Source organism: Chiroxiphia lanceolata, chromosome 18 (genome assembly GCF_009829145.1).
Source record: "Chiroxiphia lanceolata isolate bChiLan1 chromosome 18, bChiLan1.pri, whole genome shotgun sequence".
Taxonomy (NCBI): domain Eukaryota; kingdom Metazoa; phylum Chordata; class Aves; order Passeriformes; family Pipridae; genus Chiroxiphia; species Chiroxiphia lanceolata.
In genome coordinates, this window is record NC_045654.1 from 11,600,500 (window position 1) to 11,622,209 (window position 21,710).

At 41.0% G+C, this 21,710-nt stretch overlaps 1 protein-coding gene across 3 annotated transcripts in view; it reads left to right on the top strand.

The window, feature by feature from the left end:
* The first annotated feature begins 450 nt into the window (after nucleotides 1-450).
* Nucleotides 451-21,710, top strand: part of PIWIL1 (piwi like RNA-mediated gene silencing 1) — a 33,727-nt gene continuing 12,467 nt past the window's right edge. For 2 of the 3 annotated variants that reach the window (XM_032706216.1, XM_032706218.1), the window contains exons 1-4: nucleotides 17,308-17,455; nucleotides 18,009-18,092; nucleotides 19,968-20,109; nucleotides 20,813-20,938. In XM_032706216.1, the coding sequence (XP_032562107.1) occupies nucleotides 18,012-18,092; nucleotides 19,968-20,109; nucleotides 20,813-20,938 (349 nt within the window). In that variant the 5' untranslated portion in view covers nucleotides 17,308-17,455; nucleotides 18,009-18,011. Of the gene's footprint in view, nucleotides 472-17,307; nucleotides 17,456-18,008; nucleotides 18,093-19,967; nucleotides 20,110-20,812; nucleotides 20,939-21,710 lie in introns of those variants that run through there. The other variant, XM_032706217.1, reaches the window with a different exon arrangement.

Sequence of the window (21,710 nt, forward strand, 5' to 3'; positions counted from 1 at the left end):
GTTTTTCAAATGAAGAAGAGGCTGTCTCCATACAGGTCAGGTACCCACCAAAATTTGCTCTGAAACCACCACTGCTTTTTTTCTGCCACAGTTGCTCTGCCACTGTTCCATGGCATCCTACAGACATAATTTCCCTTAAATTCCTCTATGCTGAGAGAACACTCTGTGAAAAAATTACTTCATCCCTATTTTGTGTTGCCTTTTCTGTTTAATCTCTGCTTGATGTGAAAGAGAGGTGTGTCTCAGCCTTTTATCCAACTAAAATGAAGCTGCTATTCCTTCCTTAGTTCCTTCAGTTTATAATTCCTCTCTGCAGCTAAATCTTAACCCAGGAGGGAGTTTTCCATCTGGGGAAGGACTGAAGACCACAGAAATCATGACATCTCCAGCACGAAGTGGAGTCAGCAAGGCAGAAAAGATGAGTGTGGAATCAGGAGCAGGAGGTCCTTCTTGAGTGCTGAAATACAAAAAGTAAGAAACTACGTTTTCTTTGCCCAAACTCGAAGATTTTACAGTGGCATCATTTGTGTGAGGGTAAAAATACCAAAGGACACGGTTGTGTGCAGAGATATTGCAAAATACTGTATGTAAGCAAACTTGAACTAATATATTCATTTCAGCAAGAATTGTGAGTTCTGATCTGACTCGGATTCTCCAGGGACTGCACGTCAGACAAATGCTACAGAAATCAAGAGACCAGATGACCCACTTCTCTCTAGCTCCAGGATAAAACCCCACTGCTTTGGTAGCCCCATCCAAAGCAGGCTGTAAATAATCATTCTTATGAAAAACAGGGGGGGTAACACTCACTTCAAAAAGTACTTCACAAATCTGAAAACTTCTATTAAATAACCAACCACGATTAATGCGCTTGGCTGTAGAAATCAATTATATTTTAAAAGCAAATCATGAAGGAGACTTCATAGTTGTTTTCTTTTACAACTGATATGACAGATCAAAAATGCAAACGCTACAAATGCTGAACTGACTAGAACCCAAATATAGCTTAAATGCACAGACTTATTTTACAAATGTAGGACATCCAAGGAATAAACTATTGTTCTGCAGAGGCAATCAATGGCACTTCAGAACTTTGCAGCTTATATCAACTCAAACCAACACATAAACAGAATCAAGAGGCATTTAATATGCTGCATAAGAGAACTTGAAATGAAGTTGATCATAAAATGTGTGTAATCTAAACTGCAGAAATCACTCCACTTTAACGATCTGTTCCCTAAAAAGAAAATGTAAAAGTGTTTAAAAGATTTAGCAAAATGCGTGCATAGATTGAGTAAATCATCATGGGTATCAATTATATCTTGAAAATGGTGTACAGCTCTTATAACATCAAGGACTGCTTTTAATTACAGCTGCAGTGTAACTAATATTTTCTTAATTTTAATGAGTGTTGTCCTATTATAGGATTAACTTGTGCTGAAGCTGGAGAAGCCAAAAGAATTTTCAATTAAAAGAATTGCAAAGACATTTGAGAGGTACACAGAGAACAGCAGATAGTTTTGAAATGTATTGGATTTTGGCCCAAGTGCTGTTCCACTTTCTCACTCCATGAGTCATCTCATGGGACTACAGCAAACAAGATTTGGGTTTTTTTCCCAGAATTGTAAAAAGTAAATATTGCCATGCTCTGCAAGTACAAAGCTGTAGTAAATTCCTGTCTGTACAAGAGAAATTTGCACAACTAAAATGATCACAATACATCACTATAATCCAGAATAGGGAGGTACATCAGCAACATCAACTCTTTTAAGTTCCTGTGTTTAGTTGTAACTCCTGCTCCATTGACAAGCTGTATTTATATTCAGCGTGTACCATTGTAACACTGATACAGCAGCTAAACTTCATCAGCTGGGCAAGGTGTTAAGTGAAATATTGTGTAAAGGTCAAAGAGCCACTTAGAAAGCTCCTGAATCAAAAGCAAACCCAAAATACTGACTTTGCAATTATCATTACAATTTCAAAGCATTTTAACATTTTATTATTTAAAAAGCGATACAATTTAGGTAACTGCAGACCAGGGCAGAGAACCAGTGGTCTGAGAGCTGACAACAGCCCATTTTGTGGGTGCTCTGCTGTCCCCCTCTTTGCCTGGCTTTCCTAAAGGGTGGAAATTGCTATTTATGTTCAGGATATTTTTTGGGGGGCCATTCTTATGCTACTGGTCATCAACGAGGTCTAAGATGGAGTTTATGATCCACAATTTATGGGAAGCAGCTGGGTTTGTGTAAACACATGAAGTGTTAGTGCAGAGATTAGAAGTCATCATTCAGCCTTGAAAGTGGGCTTTGAATGCAGGAGGACAAGGAACTTCATATTTCTGTCAGACTTAGACTATGCTACTATTAAATTAAAGTAGGAATTCCAAACTGGAATATTCATGTTCTACTGCCACACCTCGAATCTATGATTTCTATGTGCTGAGGACAGAAATATTTGCATTTGGCATCTCATTTTTCTTCATTTTTCATTAAAAGAGCTGGAGTGTGTATTGAGAACGTTATTTTGCTTATACAAAAGGAAAACTAGATAATAGGTGCTTCTTAAGTCTCCTACTGCTGGACAGCCATAATATTGAAGTCAGAAATGGGCAAATGTCAAAGCAGATCTCCTGCTGTGCCTGACTCCCTCTAATAATTTGGTGCTGTTTTATTGTTCTGGGACTTAGCTGGGAGTCCAGCTGTCAGCTGACAGGACTGGTAATGGAAGGGCCACATTCCTTATAGCAAGACAACTCCCTTCCAAATTCATGGCATGTTTACAGCAGTTGGATTTGCAGTATCAGGTTTCAAACTATAGCTGTGCACAGTAAAATAATACCTGAACATATGGGACTGCACTGCTAAATGCTTGTATTTGACTTCAAAAAATTATGTTCATACGAAATAAGGATGATCAGACCTTCCATCCAGCTATGAGTGGGCCTTGCACTGTTAGAGGAGAACTGGTTGGGAGCTCTCCCATCCATGGAATCAGAAAGAAGCCCCATGGAAAGGGTACCTCTGTGGTCCTCAGCCACCACAGCAGATATTTGGAGCAGCAAGCCAATAATGTAACTTAGCAGCTTGCTAAAAAGCAAGTAAACATGGAAAAAAGTCAACTTCAAGAGTTGTTGGGAGCATATCCACGTGCAGACAGACAGCTCTGATTTGTATTTGCTGAAGGAAAAATGCAATAGCCATTTATGCCTCACCTGTCTTGTTCCTGTTTGAAAAGTTTTACCACCCTACCATCCTTTTTCAGACTCTCTCTCTGGACTCCTGTGACACTGCAAAGGGCAAAACCCTCCTGTTGGGTCTGATTACAAATAAGGCAGAACCTTCCCATCCTGACCTACCTGTTCTTTGAAGGTTCCAGTTCAGTACCTGCTAGAGAAGCTCTTGTGCCAGAGCTTCTGTGAAGGGCCCTCGTGGGAATGAGGGCTCAGTGACTCAGTGGGGCTGTTGTGGGGCTGCACCAGGAGCTGACTGGCTCAAGGGGACTCTTCACAGGTGCACTGCAAGGACACAGGTCTGTGTTCCCCCATCCAAGCAGGGCAGCACGTGGGGATGATCATTCTGGACACCTCTCGTGGCCTGAGCCAATTTGGATGGCAACAAGAAGAAAGCACAGGTAGGGGAGCTGCTGGTCCCTCTGACACTAGTGGGAGTTCTCCATGCTGTGAAAGCCCTGGGTGAAAGGTGGGAAGGGGGAATGCTCAGGAATAGCCTCTTCAAGAGGTGTTCTTGAAAAGGAAGAAGTTACAAGTACTACAACTACTTGCTGCTCCAGCCCAAAGGTGCTCCAGTTTAATGCTGGGGGATTATTAGCTCTTTGTATACTTAACAAAACATGTCAGTAATGTGCTGTACAAAACCTTTCCCGTGGCAGCTGTCAGACTTGTTATAAGCTGCAGTTGAGCAACCAGTCAGGACATGTGGTTTTCTTGGGGAGAGGATTGTTGTGAGGATTGCTGTGTTGCTTTATTCCAGAAAATCAAATTAGCTCCTTGCTATTTCCATATTCTAGCAAAAACTCCCTACTGAAAAGGCATCCTCCTTCAGCATGGACTTAGGAAAACAAGGCAAAAACAGTTCAAAGTGTTCAGGAAGAACACTCAGAAAACACTGAATTCTCAACATCTCTGTCCCTAACCTTTAGTCTATGAAACCTTCTCTGGTACAAGTGGCACCTTTTTTCCTGGGCAGAATCTACATCTCCCATATTGTCAGAAGAAAGGTAAGAAAACAGAGTTTGGGTAGAGAATTTATTTGCCACAGCAACCTACTGGACACAGAAATTATAAAGAAAAGTTAACTGAAAAGAAAGGCAACCACTAATATATCAGTAAATAGTAGGAATTTACCAACAGCCACATACTGACCCTGGTGAAGATGTTAATTCACTTTAGTGGTTCTTTGAAGAGGGAAAAGGCAGAGTGAAAAAAAAGCACAAACAACATGAAATATTTTTCTGCTTTCTAAACACCAGCTAATCATTCATCCGACTTTTTGCTAGATAAGAAAGTTCTAGTGGTGGCTATTTGTGAGATACTTAATGCAGTGAGACTTTTTCTTTTTTTTAATTATTTTTGCCCAGGAGACAAATGTGTAACCATATGATTTGTCCCCCTGCTATGTTAAAAATGCATTTATATTTTTTCAAGCACACCCCGATTAAAGAGGGCACATCTGTTTTAAGTCCTTCTTTATGAAAATTACTGAGCTTCCTCTGAAAGCTTATCTTTTAATTTCAAAATTCTTTGTAGCAATAACTTAGATAATAACCAACCATATTTCTGTCTTCTTTAGAGGAAAAAAAAAAAGAGAGAGAGAGAGAGAGAAAGAAAGAAAGAACCATTTTGAGCTTTGAACTCCCCCTCCCTCCCCTCTCTGGGTCTCCTTTGAAAAGGCCCCCCTCATTTGCGTTTAAAATGGATGTTTCATACTGGTTGATTAGTGTTCGTGTGGGATACCAGCCGCTCCGAGCCCAGGGCTCAGCTTGAGCCCTGCGGATTATTCATCAACTTCCCCGGCAGGGGGGACTCTGCCTCTCTCCCTGCTCAGCACCAAAGTGTTCAGCTTTGCTTTTCAACATTTTTTTTTCCCCCTCTTTTCACAAAGTTGGGGTTTTTTTTTGGGGTGGGGGGATTTCCCCCCCCCCTTCTTCCCCATGAAGGGGTTATTTGAGTGTACATAACACCAGAGCACTTTTAACAGCAAACCACCCCCTCCCTGAGCAGCTTTCCTGGGGTGAACAGCACAGAATGGATCAGGACATATTTACCATATGTCTGTCTGGCTCCAACCATTGTTTAAGGCAAAGATCATTTAAATACCTAAATTGGGACTTGGAGAGGCACTTGGCTTTATCACTACATTATGTCCATATTATAGCATCCTCTTTATTTCTTTTCCCCTAGGTCTGACTGATGTTTTGTTTATCATATATTAAGCTAGAAAAGATGCAGAGGACATATGTAAGGATGTGTCTGTATTATTTCAATAACATTTATCATGGTTGCTTTCAGCATTTTGAATATCAAGTCTAATCCAGCTCTGAGCAGGCTTTTACAGAACTGTTATTTGACATTAGCTACCTGTGTATGTTTGTAATATTTACCTGTTATTATTAATCATCCCTACTGAGATAATGCCTCAGAACCAATGAAAAGGAGTTGTCTTTGTGCAGAACAAAAATAAATAGCAGGCAATTTTGTGTGCCTGAAATGTAGCCCACTTTTGTATCATCTGAGCTCACAGAAGATGAGTTCCCTGAAAACCTGGGGTCTCTCAGTCCCATAAGCCATTATGGATACAGGAATACAATTGCAACATGAAGAGTTTTTCCAGATATTAGTGAGCATATATATATTTTCCTTTGCTCCTTTGTCTCCAGCTGCCTAAAGGCATCCATCCTTCCTTGAACATAGTGACTTACACACAAAATTATCATGTCTACAAAAAGGCAGAATTGCTTTCTTTTAACTTTATGCATCTAAACCAGGCATGAACTTTGATGATTAGTTTTGAAGAATCTATTGCTGATGGAAAGAAACCAGCACCTGCAGAATGTGACCATCCCATCAATACTTATGCTGGAAAAGAATATCCTCTAGATATGGTGTATCCCATTCCCACTGATGGAATCCAGATAACTAGTTTGGATCAAACTCCTAAGTTTTAGACAGCAGAGACTGTGTGAGTTTATTCACACTTATTGAAACATGGGATTATCTGCTGCAATGCTCACTACCATTAATTCTTCTCAAAATTAACAGCTACCAGGAGCTGAATTTTATCTTTTTTTTCCAACTGTCATCCCTGAAAGTTCTGAAAAAAAAAAGATTTATCTTCTTTGGTACTTCTAGTGAACTACATTTCTCCTTTGGGACATCTTCAATCTGCTTACAAGGAAGTTAGTAGGAGTAAGAGAGACAGCACAGCACTCTCCTTGAAAAGAAAAACTTCTTTACACCCACACAGGCACCCACAGCTCCCTCTTCCCAGTGAATACAAACTAATGATACATTTTCTCTCCGTGCTACCTTATTTTTTTTATTTTGAACCTCTGTCTCCTGGCTGAGCTGTCTCACCATGAAACCACTGCATGTGAAAGTCAGACGTGTTATTTTAAAAGCTGGACTACGCTCAGGGCTCATGATGGAATCCAGCATGATCCTCTGGGAATGGGTGCTTTGGTGCTCCCTCCAGGTCCTGCATTCCAGGAGGGCTCAGACAGTTGTACCCACCTCTGTCCAGAAGTCAGACTCGTGAGGATCTGGAAATCAAGTAGTCAAAGAATAATTTTAGGCCTATCTGGTTGTAGATATATTCTAAAAAAATTACGCAGACTGAACTTGAGTATTTAGATGCCTAAATCTCTCAAAAAGTTGTCTGGAGCACAGGAGTGTTTCTTTTGACAGCCCTTAATGCTTCCTTACTCCTCTCTGGTATAGCAGACCACAGCAGCATCTGAGTGTCATTCAGAATTGCCTCATGTGAATTCTGCCTCTTTCTTCTTTTCCCCAGGAGGAATCCATGTAATAACTACAAAAATTTAAATACATACATAGATAGATATATATATACATACATGCATATGTATATGGACCAGTGGAACTAGTAACTGAGCTGTTTGACTCCTGCAGCCAGGAGAGGGGTGTTTTCATCACAGACATCAAAAGGAACGTATGAAGGAGGTGGGGATGACAATGAAGCTGATAAGTCAAAGGATATTGCAAAAGATGTTTCAAGAGATGGAAAGACATATTTTCCACAGTGTGCTGCATTCCAAGTGCTGCAGTCCACGTGAGATACTCCAGAGAGGACTCTGGGAATATCCTCTGTGCTGAGATTTCTTAGGGCCACTTCAGCAGGAAAGTGGAAATTGGCACAGCTCCACTGGCTCAAATTGATTTGAGCAAATAAATTGTAACAAAAGAGAACCAAAAGAAAACCTAATGAGCCCTCAGTCATTTTACTCAGTTGTGTCCAGAGGCACGGGGATGCTTCAGAAGTGTTGCTCACAAAGCATTAGTGACAGTGGGAAAGCCATTGGTACCAGACTCATTTAACATGTATCTGCCCCACTCAATTCATGTTGAATTTACATCATCTGTTTGATGGGATAAATATATTACAATATTAAATATCTTTGATAGTACATCTATATTTGATATGTGAGGGCAGCAACATGGATCAGAATTCAGCCCAGAAGAGATTTTAAATACAGTGGAGTTATTACATCTTCAAATTACTGTGACTGGCACCAGGATCTTTACTATCATATTGATGACCACCCTTTCTCACAGAAGTCCCTGTGAAAATCCATTCAGCAGGATCATTTCCAACATGGGCCATCAGGCATTTGACATTTTAAAAGTTCAACAAACCAGAATTTTTAAAAGTCATTATCTGCAAATATTCCAAGGGAATGGAGTGAAAAGGTGACAGATGTTTTGCATGTAGGTAAATACAAACTTTACCACAACGTCAAATGGGTGAGAATGATTTAAACCCAATTGCAAAATTAATTATTGGAAGTTTAAAATTGTAAAGCACCATTTGGGCTTTAAAGAATGTTCAAAATAAAGAAAATAACTCAGGTATTTATTGTTTTGCTTCAATTTACATTGATGCTATAAATAGCTGACAAGAAATGATGACAAATAAGCTATTGTAACCCTTTGGGAGTTTATTAGGTCATTTGTGAGAGGGCTGAATAGAGTCATTTGTTGCCCTCAGGTGTTTGAGAGTCTCTTTACCCTTGGGAAAGGAATTTAACAAAGGAGTGTATTTCAAAGAAGGCACTCTGTGTTTTCCACCCTTTTTCTGAAGTGTTTTCAAACACACTCCAAGCTAAAAATTCTCAGAAGTGAGAAAAGGAGATTTATATCAGATGACCCCTGAAGCAGCTGACAATCCCAGGGAGCAGAAGATAGGGTCAGATTTTAGATGCTTGAATCCCAAATACATTTTCACTATAGGAGGCCCTGATTTATTTTTGCCCCACCCACTGGGTGCCAACTTTGAAATGCACAACACAAAAGCATTGGACTAATGCCCTACTTGCATTTTTTTTTTTATTTGGCTGAAATGTGACATGTCTTATTTTTTGTCTGCTTCCAAAAACACTGGGCAGGTCCTTTGTTATCAAAAGGCATTGCATCTGCCTTAATCTATATATCTTCTTAATTAAATAGAGCATTAGCATTTGTTTAGGCTATAATAAAACACGTTGTCAGGCAATATCAATATAGCCATCATAATGAATCTGCTGAAACAGCTTTAAGGAAAAAGTAAACTACAGTTTTGAATTGCCTAGGTAGCACCCAGGTATCCATCTATTCCAAAAGTTACAGCCCATACAGTCCCTTCAGTGGAATGAAGGGTAGAAAGGAAGAAAAGGGGAAAGGAAGAATGGAAGCGAATCTGTGGATGTATTTTTTTCCCCATGAAATTTAGCTCATGGTTCTACCTAAAATACATCCCTCTTGGATTTAGTTCAAAAGCTGCTATCAAGTGAAGTCACTAGATCATTATTCCTGCTTTATTTAAGATATTTAGAGATGAAAAATCTGTGGAAATTAAAAGGTTAGTAATGACAATGATGAAATAACAACACAGTCTAACCAAGTAGAGCAAATCTACAGTATGGAAGTTGTGAATGCAACAACAGCAGTTGGTGGAGATCAGGTAATAAACAAGATTGTTTTTTTTATTTTTCTTTGAAGGATGTTGCTGATGGATCCAAGGCAATGTTGATAATTTTTGTTTCAGGAAAAGCATCCTTCCTGTACAAACTTGGCTTAAAAAAACTTTCATTTGTAGTGTTCATCAGAGAAGTGAGTCAGACAGAAATAAGGAAACCATAAGCTAATAAATAGTGCAAAACCCCCCTGATTTTCATTAGGGAGCTGTCACAAGGACAGTACTAAAGATTAATGTCACAGGTGTCTCTGGCTGAAATAGGGGCAAATGGACTCATCAGATTCGTTGATTGGGACAGGGACATACAAAATGATAGGAAGTGAATTTGGCATGAATTTTTCTTCATTATCATTGTTTTGTCATCGATTTCAAAGTAAAATCTGCCACCATCACTGCTCTGTCCTTCATCCTGTTTGTCACTGGTAGTACAGGAAAACTGCAAATGGCTCAGAGGTTTTCACATTTTGGTGTCAGGACTGATGTGTAAATACATCAGTCCAGTTTTCACTATAAGACCATAAACCTGGTTTTGGTGGGAGCCATTAAAAACTCTTGAAATTTGGGAAAAAATTGCGTCCTTCTGAAAAATGACTTTTAAAAAATGTGCTTAATGACTTCTAAGGGCTGGAAGCTGGTGGTTTTTTTCTTACTGGGAGGCTGGAAGATCTCACTGTGTGTTTCTAGTTCCTGCCAGTCTCCTTTCTGAAGCCCAGCATCAGGCAGAAGTTAAGTGCACGTTTGAGAATGAGGAAAACAGAACAAAGCAAAGTGAGCAGAACCTGTTTTCAAAACATCTCTCAGTTTTCTGGATGGGGTTTTGTTTCCCTTGACAGAAGCCTGAATGTCGTGGGCATTTCTGACCTACATTTTTGGGAGCTGAGTGTTGTCTGTGTGTACATAACACATAGCAAACACTGTTTGTGTTCTCAGTGCCTGCTGGCAGGCAGGGATTTGTGCATTCCCAACACCCTCCAGAGCTGGTCACGGAGGTTCCCAGGTCATCTCAGAGATGGTCCTGCAGAATTGGTTGCTGTGTAGTTCTTCTGTCACTGAAAAAGCCACTACAAGCAGTTCATAGCTAGAAGACAAACTAACAAAGCATTACAAACTTTGCACCCGAGTTGAGCAGCTGGGCTCTGAATGCAACAAAGATGGCCTGGCTACTGGACTGAGTTCCCCAGTACAGTAAACAAGACTCAGGAGAGTCCCAAATAAGTCAGCCTAATATCTGCTTGCTGGACTTGAATCCCTTTGTCCCCTTCTCCATGTTTCTAGATGGATGCAGGCTTGACACAGGAAGGAAAGCTCTGCAGAGTAACAGCAGTTGCCTGAAGTGCACCCACTACACATGCCATGTGCCGGGAGGAGGCTCCACTCCTGTTTTCCACCACTCTCAAAAACGATTCCCTGGCCCTATTCAGGGCTTCAAGAGTGTACTGTCATCCACTTAGACTCCACTTGAACCCTCTCTCAAGTGAATGCCCTCCAGCTCTTGTCTTCAAACAGTGGTGTCCATCCTTTTTGATCATACAAGTCACGCAGATTTTTCAAAGGCAGAGCTGGTGCTTTCGGCCCCTCTTCTCTCTCGCTTTCTGATTCCTTGACTGGACTCACTGTGCATTCAGCTGGCAGGTAATTCATGCAAATAAGGCACTGCATGCTCAAAAGATGTCCAAGATGAGGAATGGCTGAGATTAGGTTGCCTCCATGGGAATAATTCATGTAGCCCGTGTATCTTTTGCTGAGGGTAAATTTGAGAGCACACAAAAACTCGCTTGTCAGTAGGTGAATATTTTACCTATGACTGCAGCTTATTCCTGGCTGCCACTCATTCCTGGTTACTCTCTCTCTTCATGGGTTTCTCTGCATCTTGTCATGGATGTAATCCACAGACTGCCTGCATCTGACTCGGAGAGACTTGTTTTCTCCTAGGCTGCCCCTCTGGTGCAAAGAACCTGCTCAGTTTTGTCAAGACAGTTTTGTGCTGGGAAAGTACAAAAGAATAACTTGGAGTGCCTGAGGAAATCTATAACCAAAAAGTGCAGTGCATTTGAAATTAGGCACCTTCATGAATAGACATCATCTGAGCAGGAGATCATCATCTCTGAGAGCATCAGCCTGGTATTTGAGTTCTAAATTGTACACTATGAGCACAGAGTCTCTTCCATCATGTATCTCCATGGAAAGTTTGTCACATAAACAATTTAGGTCATTAAAACTCATCTATTTATTTCTCAAGTCCTTAGAATAAATTAGGAGCTCTGCAGAAACCTGCCAGTGTCCCTGTAGATGAAGCCCTGCCTGCTATTGCTCACCAAAATGATCCAGTTGTGAAGGGAGGGCAATTCAAAATCAGTTGCTCATACAATTCTACAGCAGAATTAGTTTGGTTTTGAGAGTTGATTTCCACCAGAGTCCAGAAAATAACTCCTGCTAATTCCCCTGTTAGTAATTCCAGCACACAGATGTAAGGCTGAACTAAGAGGGACACCAAACTAATGATACAGTGAGGAGAAAGAAATGTATTCAGATCCTGAACTGAAAGGCCTCTGTGATATCTGAGGTTACAACCATACTGACAAATGTGCTTCCTTTAAATATGTAGCAATAGAGATTGAGCCCTATTAATTTTAATTTACTGTGTTATATATCAGACTATTGTGATTAATTCTAAACGACAGATACTAAAATAAGATTTAAGGAAAAGGTTTAACATTGAAATTAAGCCTTAATTATTTTGCTGCTCAGTAATTTAAAATGGCAGTGCATTTTCTAGACAGCATCTGAAGTGCTAAGACACTACTGAAACACATTGTCAAAGAGAGGGTGCAATACAAGATTATAAAAGTGACTTCAGGTCTTGACAAACAAATATAGGAGAAAGAGACAAGAAACTTATAAATGTCTTTGACACAATCAGACTCACTGAACTGTGAAAACAGATATGTGTCTGTTTATGTAGAGTGCAGGTAACACCACCTCTGCCCATGGTTCCTATCTGTGCAAGAGCTATATGAAGTATAACTTCTGTACCTGCTGTTTGAAGTGCCCAAGGAGGCCAAGGTTTTAAAAATGCAGCAGTCCATCTTAAGAATAGTATTTTATCTGGCTCACTTACATGAATGAAGCAGTAGGACATCAGTAAATACTGCCATGTGTAGAAGAACACATTTAAATGCAACATCCCTTGAAAAAGGTCAGGGAGCAGCAAGTGTTCAGGTTTTATTTTCCTCATAAATGCAAATAAAGACAGTTGCCTTCATGCAATAAAACGTTCAGATTAAATAAACTGCTCTGGAAGCAGAGTGCAGGGTGTGTGGTTTGGTTGATGCAGCAACCAGGTGTAGAAAGCATGTAGAGACGTGTCTGATGCTTCGCTGTGCTTTCCACTCCTTCCAGCCCTGCACACCAGACTCGTAGGGAGCCAGCAGCAAAGTGCTTTTTCTAATACATTACTGCTATCCTGAGGAATTTACTCTGCCCTTTGTGACCAAGGGTATCACCTGTGTGTTTGTCAGATGACCAAGAACTCGACCTCGTCTCTCAGAAGCAATTCTTGGAATAGCATATATGGAAATCCTTAATTCACTTGCTTGGTGTTCTAGGTGGTGGCTGTGGAGCTGATATTGTGCACACAGGAGTGGCCACCCTGGCCTTGGTCCCTGTGTCAGGGACAGCAGCACTCAGACTCAGAGCTGTGGTCCTGCACAATTGCTGTGTGACGAGGCCACTCATTCTCATGCACAGCACTGACAGAGGTTTCAATGAAAACATTTCAAAAATGATTTTGCAACTTAAGAAAACATACTTCAGCAATTACCATTTCCTTTACCATGAAACCAAATTCACTGTACATTACAGCTTTAAAGCTGAGATCTAAGGTTCAGATCAACTCTTTAATCCTGACTGTGGCTTCGGGTACTTCCTGATATTTATGAGAAATGCTCCAGGCCTGCAGCTGGGCTTTGAACAAAAAAATAATGAACTTCGTTGACTGTGAACAAAGTTCTACACTATTTTAAAGAAAGTTAAGCTGTGACATTTTTTTAATCCAACACTAAATCACATAACCCAAATTCTCTGCATAATTCAGGAATGTTCAAAGCAATAAAAAGACAATTAGATCAAACCGAGTTGCTAAATGAGCTGAAATAAATTTATCTAAACATGAGAATTCTTGCTGGTCTCTCTCCTGAAATACTCCTATTGCTTTTTGAAACAATCCAATATTTTACTATATAATATCTGAATAAAAATACTGTTTCAGCTCTATTCTAATATACTCTATACACTAACTCTCCATCTCCCCTTACTACTTAAAAACATAGGTAATAAAGGACATCTTCCAAAATACACATATTACAGAATTTCATATTTATAGAATATGTTTTACAAATCTAATTACAGTATAAATTTCTGGAGGTCTTGTGTCTCTCTGGTTAATGTGACCTCTCCATTTAATACAGCTATTTATTGAGAACTTACGTCTAATCACTTCTTGCTCACTTCACTCAGGACTTGGACACAAAATAAACATCAGCTAGGGCCAATCTGAATTTGTAATGGGCAGAAATGAACAGAGAATCGTGTTAAGTTGGCAGAGTACAGGAAATTTTGGCAGGGATATGATGGTGGGTAAATAAGAGGCAGCTTTTTTTTCAGGAAAGGAGGGCTCAGGGCACAGTCTGACAAAACAGGGCTTGGAGTGAGCAGTGATGGTGACACCCTGGTAAACAAGGAGCACACAAAACCCAAACCCAGTTTGCTTCTGTTTAAACAAAACCCATTGTTGTCAAGGGGAACAGGAGAAAGTCCTACACAGGTTCCAGGAACAGAGCGAGTGATGTTTTAAGAGATGAGTTACAAAGAATAGGGGCTCAGATGGAAGAAGAAAGGATCTGAAGGAAAAAAACCCAGAAATTAGGGATTAAAAAAATAGACTAGAAAACAGCAGGGGAAATAGGAAGTTGAAAATTTATTCTCCCTGTTCCTGAGAGAAAATACTTTCATGATATTTATTATGCAGTGAGTTGGGTATTATCTCCTTAGTAGCAATTTTTTTTCTATAACATGCCTTTTGCTTTCTGTTTTGGTATGTAAATACTATTTCCCTGTGCCCCATACTCTACCCAAGGCAGTAAGTAAATCAGGCTCCGCTGTTTAGGCACATCAGTTCCTCTATTCCAACTATCATTACAGTAAATTAAATGGGACATTAAAAACTTGCATTGGGAAGAAGCAAGACTGTTAACTCATGAGATATTATTTCAGATACTAACTCAGTCTTTAAAACTTTGCCTCTCTCCTTTTAGGAAAAAACTAATTAAGAAGTAAAAACACTGCGGTCCAGACTCACAAATACTCAATACCTACCAGAGGAACTCGAATTTCAACGCTTATTTTTGAGACATTCCCATTTGAAAATTTCTTAACAAATAACTCAATAAGATTCAGGAGCAACATGTTGGGCTTTAAAAAGTCTAGCTGCACACGTGAGTTGCTGGGTTCTGTTCTGAAGGGTTCCTTATTTTCTCTTGCTTCATCACAGCAAATATTGCTTTTTATTCCGCTGTCTTGAGGTAATTCCTTTTCTGGGGCTAGAACCAAAAGAGCTACTGATACCTGGACGTGGTGTTAGGAGAAATACATGAAGGTAAGAGTTCAACTTACTTTGTGAGGAGTTTGCAACACACTTAAACATTACACTAAAGGTAGTGAAGTGAGTATTTTCTTCATTATGTGCATTGGGTCACTTCTTTATTTACCATTCAGAATCCCAAAGTGCTGCTAACTACACGAGTTAACAGCTGTCTGCTGGTACAGTTCCTGGCTCCTACCTCCTCAGGCATCTTTTTCCTGTTTATACTTGTACATCAAATGGGCCTTTGGAAAAATCCCTGATTTTCTTTTGTTCTGTTTTCTTTGTTCTGTTTCCATGCGGTCTTTTCCCCTTTGGAGATGACATGTATGGGAAATGGCTTATTGTAGCAACAGGAGACAGAAGGCAAAAACAATTGCATCACGGGTAAAGCAAACATCAAAGCAGAGTCCAAGCCAAGTAGCTGTGAAAAAAAATATTTCATATGTGATATTTCGGCGTGTTGGAGTCCAGCTCTGGGAGGGTTTTTTGGCAGCACAAAAATGAAAAGGCAAGCAGTTGCCATTTTCAAAATCTTGTTTTTCTCAGTGTTTCTGCGAACCAGCCTGGGCTAAGGACATGATGTACCTGTTGCAATCAGTGTGTTGCCTTTTCCACGTTTCCTCTGACTGTGAAAATCCATTAAAGATACCTGCACAGCCAGTTTTAACCGGATTGAATTGCTAAAAGAAAGGCAAGTCTGAAAGACTGCAAAAACCAAATTGGAACTTATCTTTTGCTAAGTACTAATTAACTGTCTGACAACCCACGTATAAAAATTAGGGTGCTTATTGTTGATGTTTATTTTCATTTTATAAGGAATTGCTGTAGGTAGCCAGCCTGATTAAGTACTTTTAACTCCCATCTAAAGATAATTAAGTTCTGCAGTGAAATGTAAGGAATTTGGCATAAAAAAAATAAACACTAAGCACAACAGATATTTTAAATGAATAAACAAACATAACTCTTTCCAACACACACATTCTGCTTTCTCATGATTTACATAACATAAATGACTTTGACAACATCTTTATATTCTGTTTATCTTTAAATACTGCTGAGCCAAGAAAATCTGCATATTATGTTTCTGCAGCTTTAACCCTCTGACCTACTGGAGAGTTCTGCAGGCTACAGAGCAATAAAAGTTGGCACTGTGGGTGAAGAGCCCATGGCAAGGAGTAATCACTGCTCTTAAAAGCACTGAACATGCCCCATCTAAGTGTATGTATTGAGCGTGTTAAATATTTATCTGGATTTATATGTGAATAGTAAAAATTGCATGCTAAAAGTACTTCAGCTATCTTTAAGCAGCAACATCCACACTTTCACAGTTCGAAAACTCTTCTTTTACACTTGAAAAAGAGAATCTGGTTTCCTAAGTGGGCTGCTGCACTGACATAGCAAGCACAGCAAAGCTGGCTTTGTGGACAAACTGACAATATGAATCAAATAAAAAGAGATATTCGTATTATTTTAGTACTGATATTAACAGTGTTAACCACTTCTACCTGGAATGACAGAGAAGGAGGAAAAGGAACCTTGTGCACTGCAGATCTAATTGCTGTGATTGCTACAGGAAATCATAACTCGTATTTGGGACTTCCCAACAGAACTAGAAAATCTTACGGCTTGGAAGTCAGTGGCCTGAAGTGGGAATTCACTCTCTAGCAAATTGTAAATGACCCCATAGGATCAGAGTGGTCTTTCATAATGGTGAGTATTTAATTAGGTAATGTTATCTCTTGTCCCTTGAAGTCTCCAAACACGTCACAGACACTTAAACTTTGAGCAAAGGCACACTAAAACCAACAGAAATGGTGAATTTGAGCCTTGGTGCCGTCTAGACATCCTGCCTTTCCACAGGAGCTTGGAAAAGCTGGCTAGAGACTGAATTCCCACTTCAGGCCACTGACTTCCAAGTCGTAAGATTTGCTAGTTTTAAATCCTGGCTTAAACACGTACAGAAGTACAACCGTGGCTGTAGCGGTGCTGAGCGATGCAGCCCTTCACTAGAAACAACATCAAGAGTTTTATTTCTTGCTTTATTGCTCCACCTCCTGGTTGACTGCAGCTTATTTTTCAAGCAACGAGCAGGACGAGGAGGAAATCGCCTTTTAGCGGGAACGTTCTCCTCTCGCACGGGCGACACCGAGCAGGAGGGAGTGGGGGGGACACCCCGAGCCCCACCCGAGCAGAACTCGGCCATGAGGAGCAGCGCCATGGCCGCTCCCCGCCCGCAGGGGCAGCGCTGGGGGGGGCGCCGCGAGAGCGGGAAGAGCATTGCCCTTCGGTTCCTTTCGGCTTCTTTCGGCTCCTTTCGGCTTCCTTCGTCTCATTTCGGCTCTCTTCGTCTTCTTTCGACTTCCTTCGGCTCTCTTCGGCCGCGCTCTTCGGCCGCGCTCGGACCTCGGCAGCCAATCAGCGCCGAGCGCGTGTTCCTTCCTCGCCCCGGCGGCTCGTGCCGAGGGCGGTGAGGGAGCGTTGCGGGGGCCGTGCGGGCGGTGACCCCGGGGTGTGGCCTTCGGAAGGTACTAAATCGTGCGGCGACGGCCCCTTCTTTGCCGCTGCCTAGGAGCACAGTTCTCTTGCAGCTGGAGGGCAGGACAAGGTAACGCCAAGGACCGGTGGGCCTGGGAGGCTGTGGGTGCGCATTGTGGCCCTAAGGACGGCTCGAGGCGGGCAGGGGTGGTGGGGCCGGGAAGGGCGGCTGTGAGGGGAGAAGATGGGCAGGTCGGGGTTGGGGGCGGCAGTGACCAGGAGGTAACGCTGGCACGTGCTCTGGGTGAAGCTGCTCCTGGTGTAACAAATCAGGCTGAACTGAGGCTCCAGTGAGACTCGAAAGTAACGTTAGAAGGCTTTGAGTTACGCTTGGCTGAGGCTGCAGGCCCTGCCGTGCTCTCCGTTCTAATTGACTTACCAGCCTCAGGATTCGTGATGGCCTGTGCCAGTCAGTGCAAACCTGCCTGTAAAGCTTCCCCGCACTCCCCGTCATGGCTCTGTTAGTGCGGAGATCCAAAAATGTTTCCAAGAGGGGGGCGTTTTACTGAGTTAACTGAAATTAAAGCGTTGCAAATGCAGTGGGGTGCTGCTTGTAATATTTGTCGGGATAAGGATGGGGAAGGAGGCAATGGAGCACTAACGGTGAAAGTTGTTTGTTTTAGAAGATGACGGGAAGAGCCCGAGCGAGAGCCAGGGGAAGACCTCCCAGACTGGAGGCTGCTGCACCTATGGCAGGAGATCCAGCTGTGAGTTGGTTTTCTTTTAAGTGAATGCAGTGGGGATTGTCATACCTCAGCTATTTACCAGGCATATGTGTTAGGTATTGTATGTGTGTATGTATATATTATGTTAGATGTATAGTTAATATAACTCCATTTTATTAAGGATATTCTGGTGTCCTTACAAACTATTTAATATATTGTTAAATATATATATATATATATATATATATATATATATATAATAGAGCTGGGGAAAATAGATATTTTCACAGCCTGCTTTGTCCTCTGTGCTACCCCGCAGAGTAACAGCATATATTAGGCTGCTGCTGCTATTAATTCATATTTGGGCAGAACCTGGGTCTGGTAGGTATTCTGACCTATTCTTCTTGGTTTTAATTTCAATATTGAGGAGTTTATGCATTGGAGCTAGTATTTAGGGCTTGTCTTGCACTTACAGGCACTGATCGAACTGTAACTTGGAAATGGCTGATACTTCTGTGTTTGCAGCCATGGCCACATACCTGGAGATTTTTTAAAGCAGCTCCTTAAATTTATCAGTTATCAGTGATCATCTTTCATTTGAGCACATGGGCAGACTGGAGGAGTGCTCCTAGTAATTTTCTTGCCTGTGTCAGATGAGATTAAATAGTGATAGAAGGTAATTAACAGTTCTGTTTCTCAAACAGTGAAATCTGTTGTGCATTAGCAGTAGCACTGATGCACCTCTTGGCCCTGGAACAGAATTTATAAACCTAAGAGACCTGACTGCTTCAAATTTGGCCTCTTTGACTTGCACAGAATTGTTAACAGAAGTCAGGGAGTGGTATCAGTGTCCTGCTCTGAGTGAAGAGGAAAGTAATAGAAAAGGTAGGGGTTAGATACTTTATATGGACTTTGAATACTGATGAATTCTGAGTGGAGAAAAGTCTGTTTTGGCTTTCTATTTCTATACAGGCTGCCACTCTTCTGTCATGTAGACTGTGTGTATCTGTCTCCCAAGAGGGTTAGTTCCAGAAGTGTTTCCAAAGATATGTTGAAAAGGGGTTGTGGAATGAATAAGAGGGTTTATATTAAATGTTTGGAAAGTGAGGGCTTAGGCATGCACCGTATCTCAGCCTAAGAGAGAACATACTCTGGATGACAGAGAAAGACGGGAGGAAGAAGTGAACAATAGCATTTGATTTTTACACTGGTCTGATACAGAGACATCATAATACACCAGACATGGAGCTCTGCTCAGGTCCTTTTGTGGATGGGAAAGGAATACAGTCAGCTCAGGGGCTCAGTGTTCAGCTGTTGGGCTAGAGAATCCGTGTAGATGGCATTGCCCCTTCCTTCAGGGGCAAGGATGGAGTATAGGTGAGAGAAGCAAAGTAGAGAACTTTGCTGAACTACTTTTATGAATACCATATATAGGGAGCACAGAACTTTGTAATATGCTGTTACTGTGGTAGCACTGGGCTCTGATAACTTTCAGGTATGCTTTGCAGGGTTGTTGCACATTGGATCTTTGCAGTAGTGCTTATAGGTATTTACAGACTTCTTAGAAGGTGTACATTTGACAGATCTTACAAGGTGGAGAGTGTAAGAGCAAGGAGACCTGCTTAGCTACTGATCTGAAATGAGAAGTCCATGAATTTTAGTTAGAGCTTGGAAAGATTTGTATTGGCTGTTAGTTAAATGAATATTAACTTAGGAAAAAAATCCTGAACTTCAGTATTTTTGAGTTTAAAGTGTAGAGTAATAACTGCTACTTATACAGGAAAAAAAGATTTAATCTTCTGGAACTCTTCCACTTGGGTATTTGAGTATTCTCTACTTGATGAATGTTCTGCTGTACTCTTGGCAGTATGGTGTTTCTTCAGTTGCAGTAGAAAAAGTTGTTCCCAACCATGGCAGGTGGCGCTGGATCTGCCCGGTCAGCTGGGGGAGGCTCGGCAGCCCCGGCGGGTCGATGTTCATGCACAGCCGTCGGGAGAACCCGGAGGCCACGGACGTCTGAGGGGCTTTGAGAGCGTTCAGCAGGAGAGAAGGCCAGAAGGTCAGACAGGGAGAAAAAGTTCACTGCCCACAAGAGCTTGTGTTTTGAAGAGAATGCAATTAAGATATTCTCTAGACTGTTTCTTTTTCTTTTCAAAATGAGATTTATTACTGAGATTTGGAGAAGTTTGCGATACATCCCTTGTGATGATGGTATTGTCATTCTAACTGAACGAGGAATTTTGAGAAGTACCTCACGTGTACCATGTCCTCTGTCAAAATAGTTGACACAATTAACTACATGGGTACCAACAGTAAATTTTATTTTGATACTTCCATACTTTCTTGAATCTTAATAAGGAAATTAAACTTTCTTGCCTGTTTCACATCACAGTGTATTTACATTTGGTGGCAGCTGGAGATAAAAGGAAAGAGTCCTGTCCTCCCTGTATTTGCAGAAGAGGTTATTGATTTGGAGGATTGACATCTGGAGTTTTTTTGTCACCCTGTTGTGAGCTGTTCTATTTGCTTACTAGTTACCTGTCCATAAATTTTCAGAAGTTACTATGTGTTCCTTGAATTCTGTTTTAAGATGTTTGCTACATAGCAAAAGCTGAAAACTAACACTTCATGATTTCTCTTAAATTTATACGTGTGCCTTTCAAAATTGAATTGTATTTAATTCTAATTTGTGTAATATATAATAATATCTATAATATATCTATTACTTGATTCTGATTCTTCCTCAAATTTCAAACCATTAGGATTACGGGTTTCCTCGGGACTCCAGGATTTGTGTTTACGAGAGAGGGGTGGACGTCGGAGGGATTACCATGACCTGGGGGTCAATACTCGACAAGCCATGGTGCATGTTCAAGAATCAAAAACTGGTATGTTTAGACTATAGACACAGAAGCAAGTAGAAATGAGAAATAGTTTTCTTCTGCTTTTAGTTTCCACTAGAGAGCTGAGTTAAAAAAAAACCAGCAAAACAACAAAAACCTTTACTATGTACTAGAAAAAGATAAAAGTTGCTCTTGTAACCCGTTCACTAACCAACTTGATAAAGATCTCTAAATAAATGTGGAATTTGAAATCTCTTCTCGAGGAAACTTTTTAGTTTAAAGAAAAGGTGACATGCTTCTTTTGTGGAGTTGAACTCATGCTTATGACAAGTACAGCAGACTGTCATGATGGTCCTGTATGCCTGCTAGAATGCAATCCCTTCATCCTTTTAATGTCCACAGTGCAGGTTCTATGCTGATGATGGTTTTATATTGTAAGAATGAGACATCACACCATATAGCAATGACTGTAGTCCACTTCTGCTTAATTGAGTGATGACTGGAGCATGGCGCAGGCCCAGGAATGACAGGGCTTAGTTCTGCTCAAGTCACTTTGGGCCAGGAGCAGTGTAGTTGTTCTCATTCTGAGTTATTCTGTCTAGAGCTATGCTGCTAGTCGATGGATCTCTGTCCTTTGGAGGCAGCTGTAGTGCTGGCCTTCTGTTTTCCCTTTACATCTGTGTGCAGGTTGCTGATCTAAATGCTTACCTCATGTGATGTGAGAGTGTTCCTGCCAGCTGAAGGAGTTACAGAAAGCTCTGATGAGCAGATGACTGTCTCATAGCACTACCACAGCTCACCGAGCTTGAACAGATGC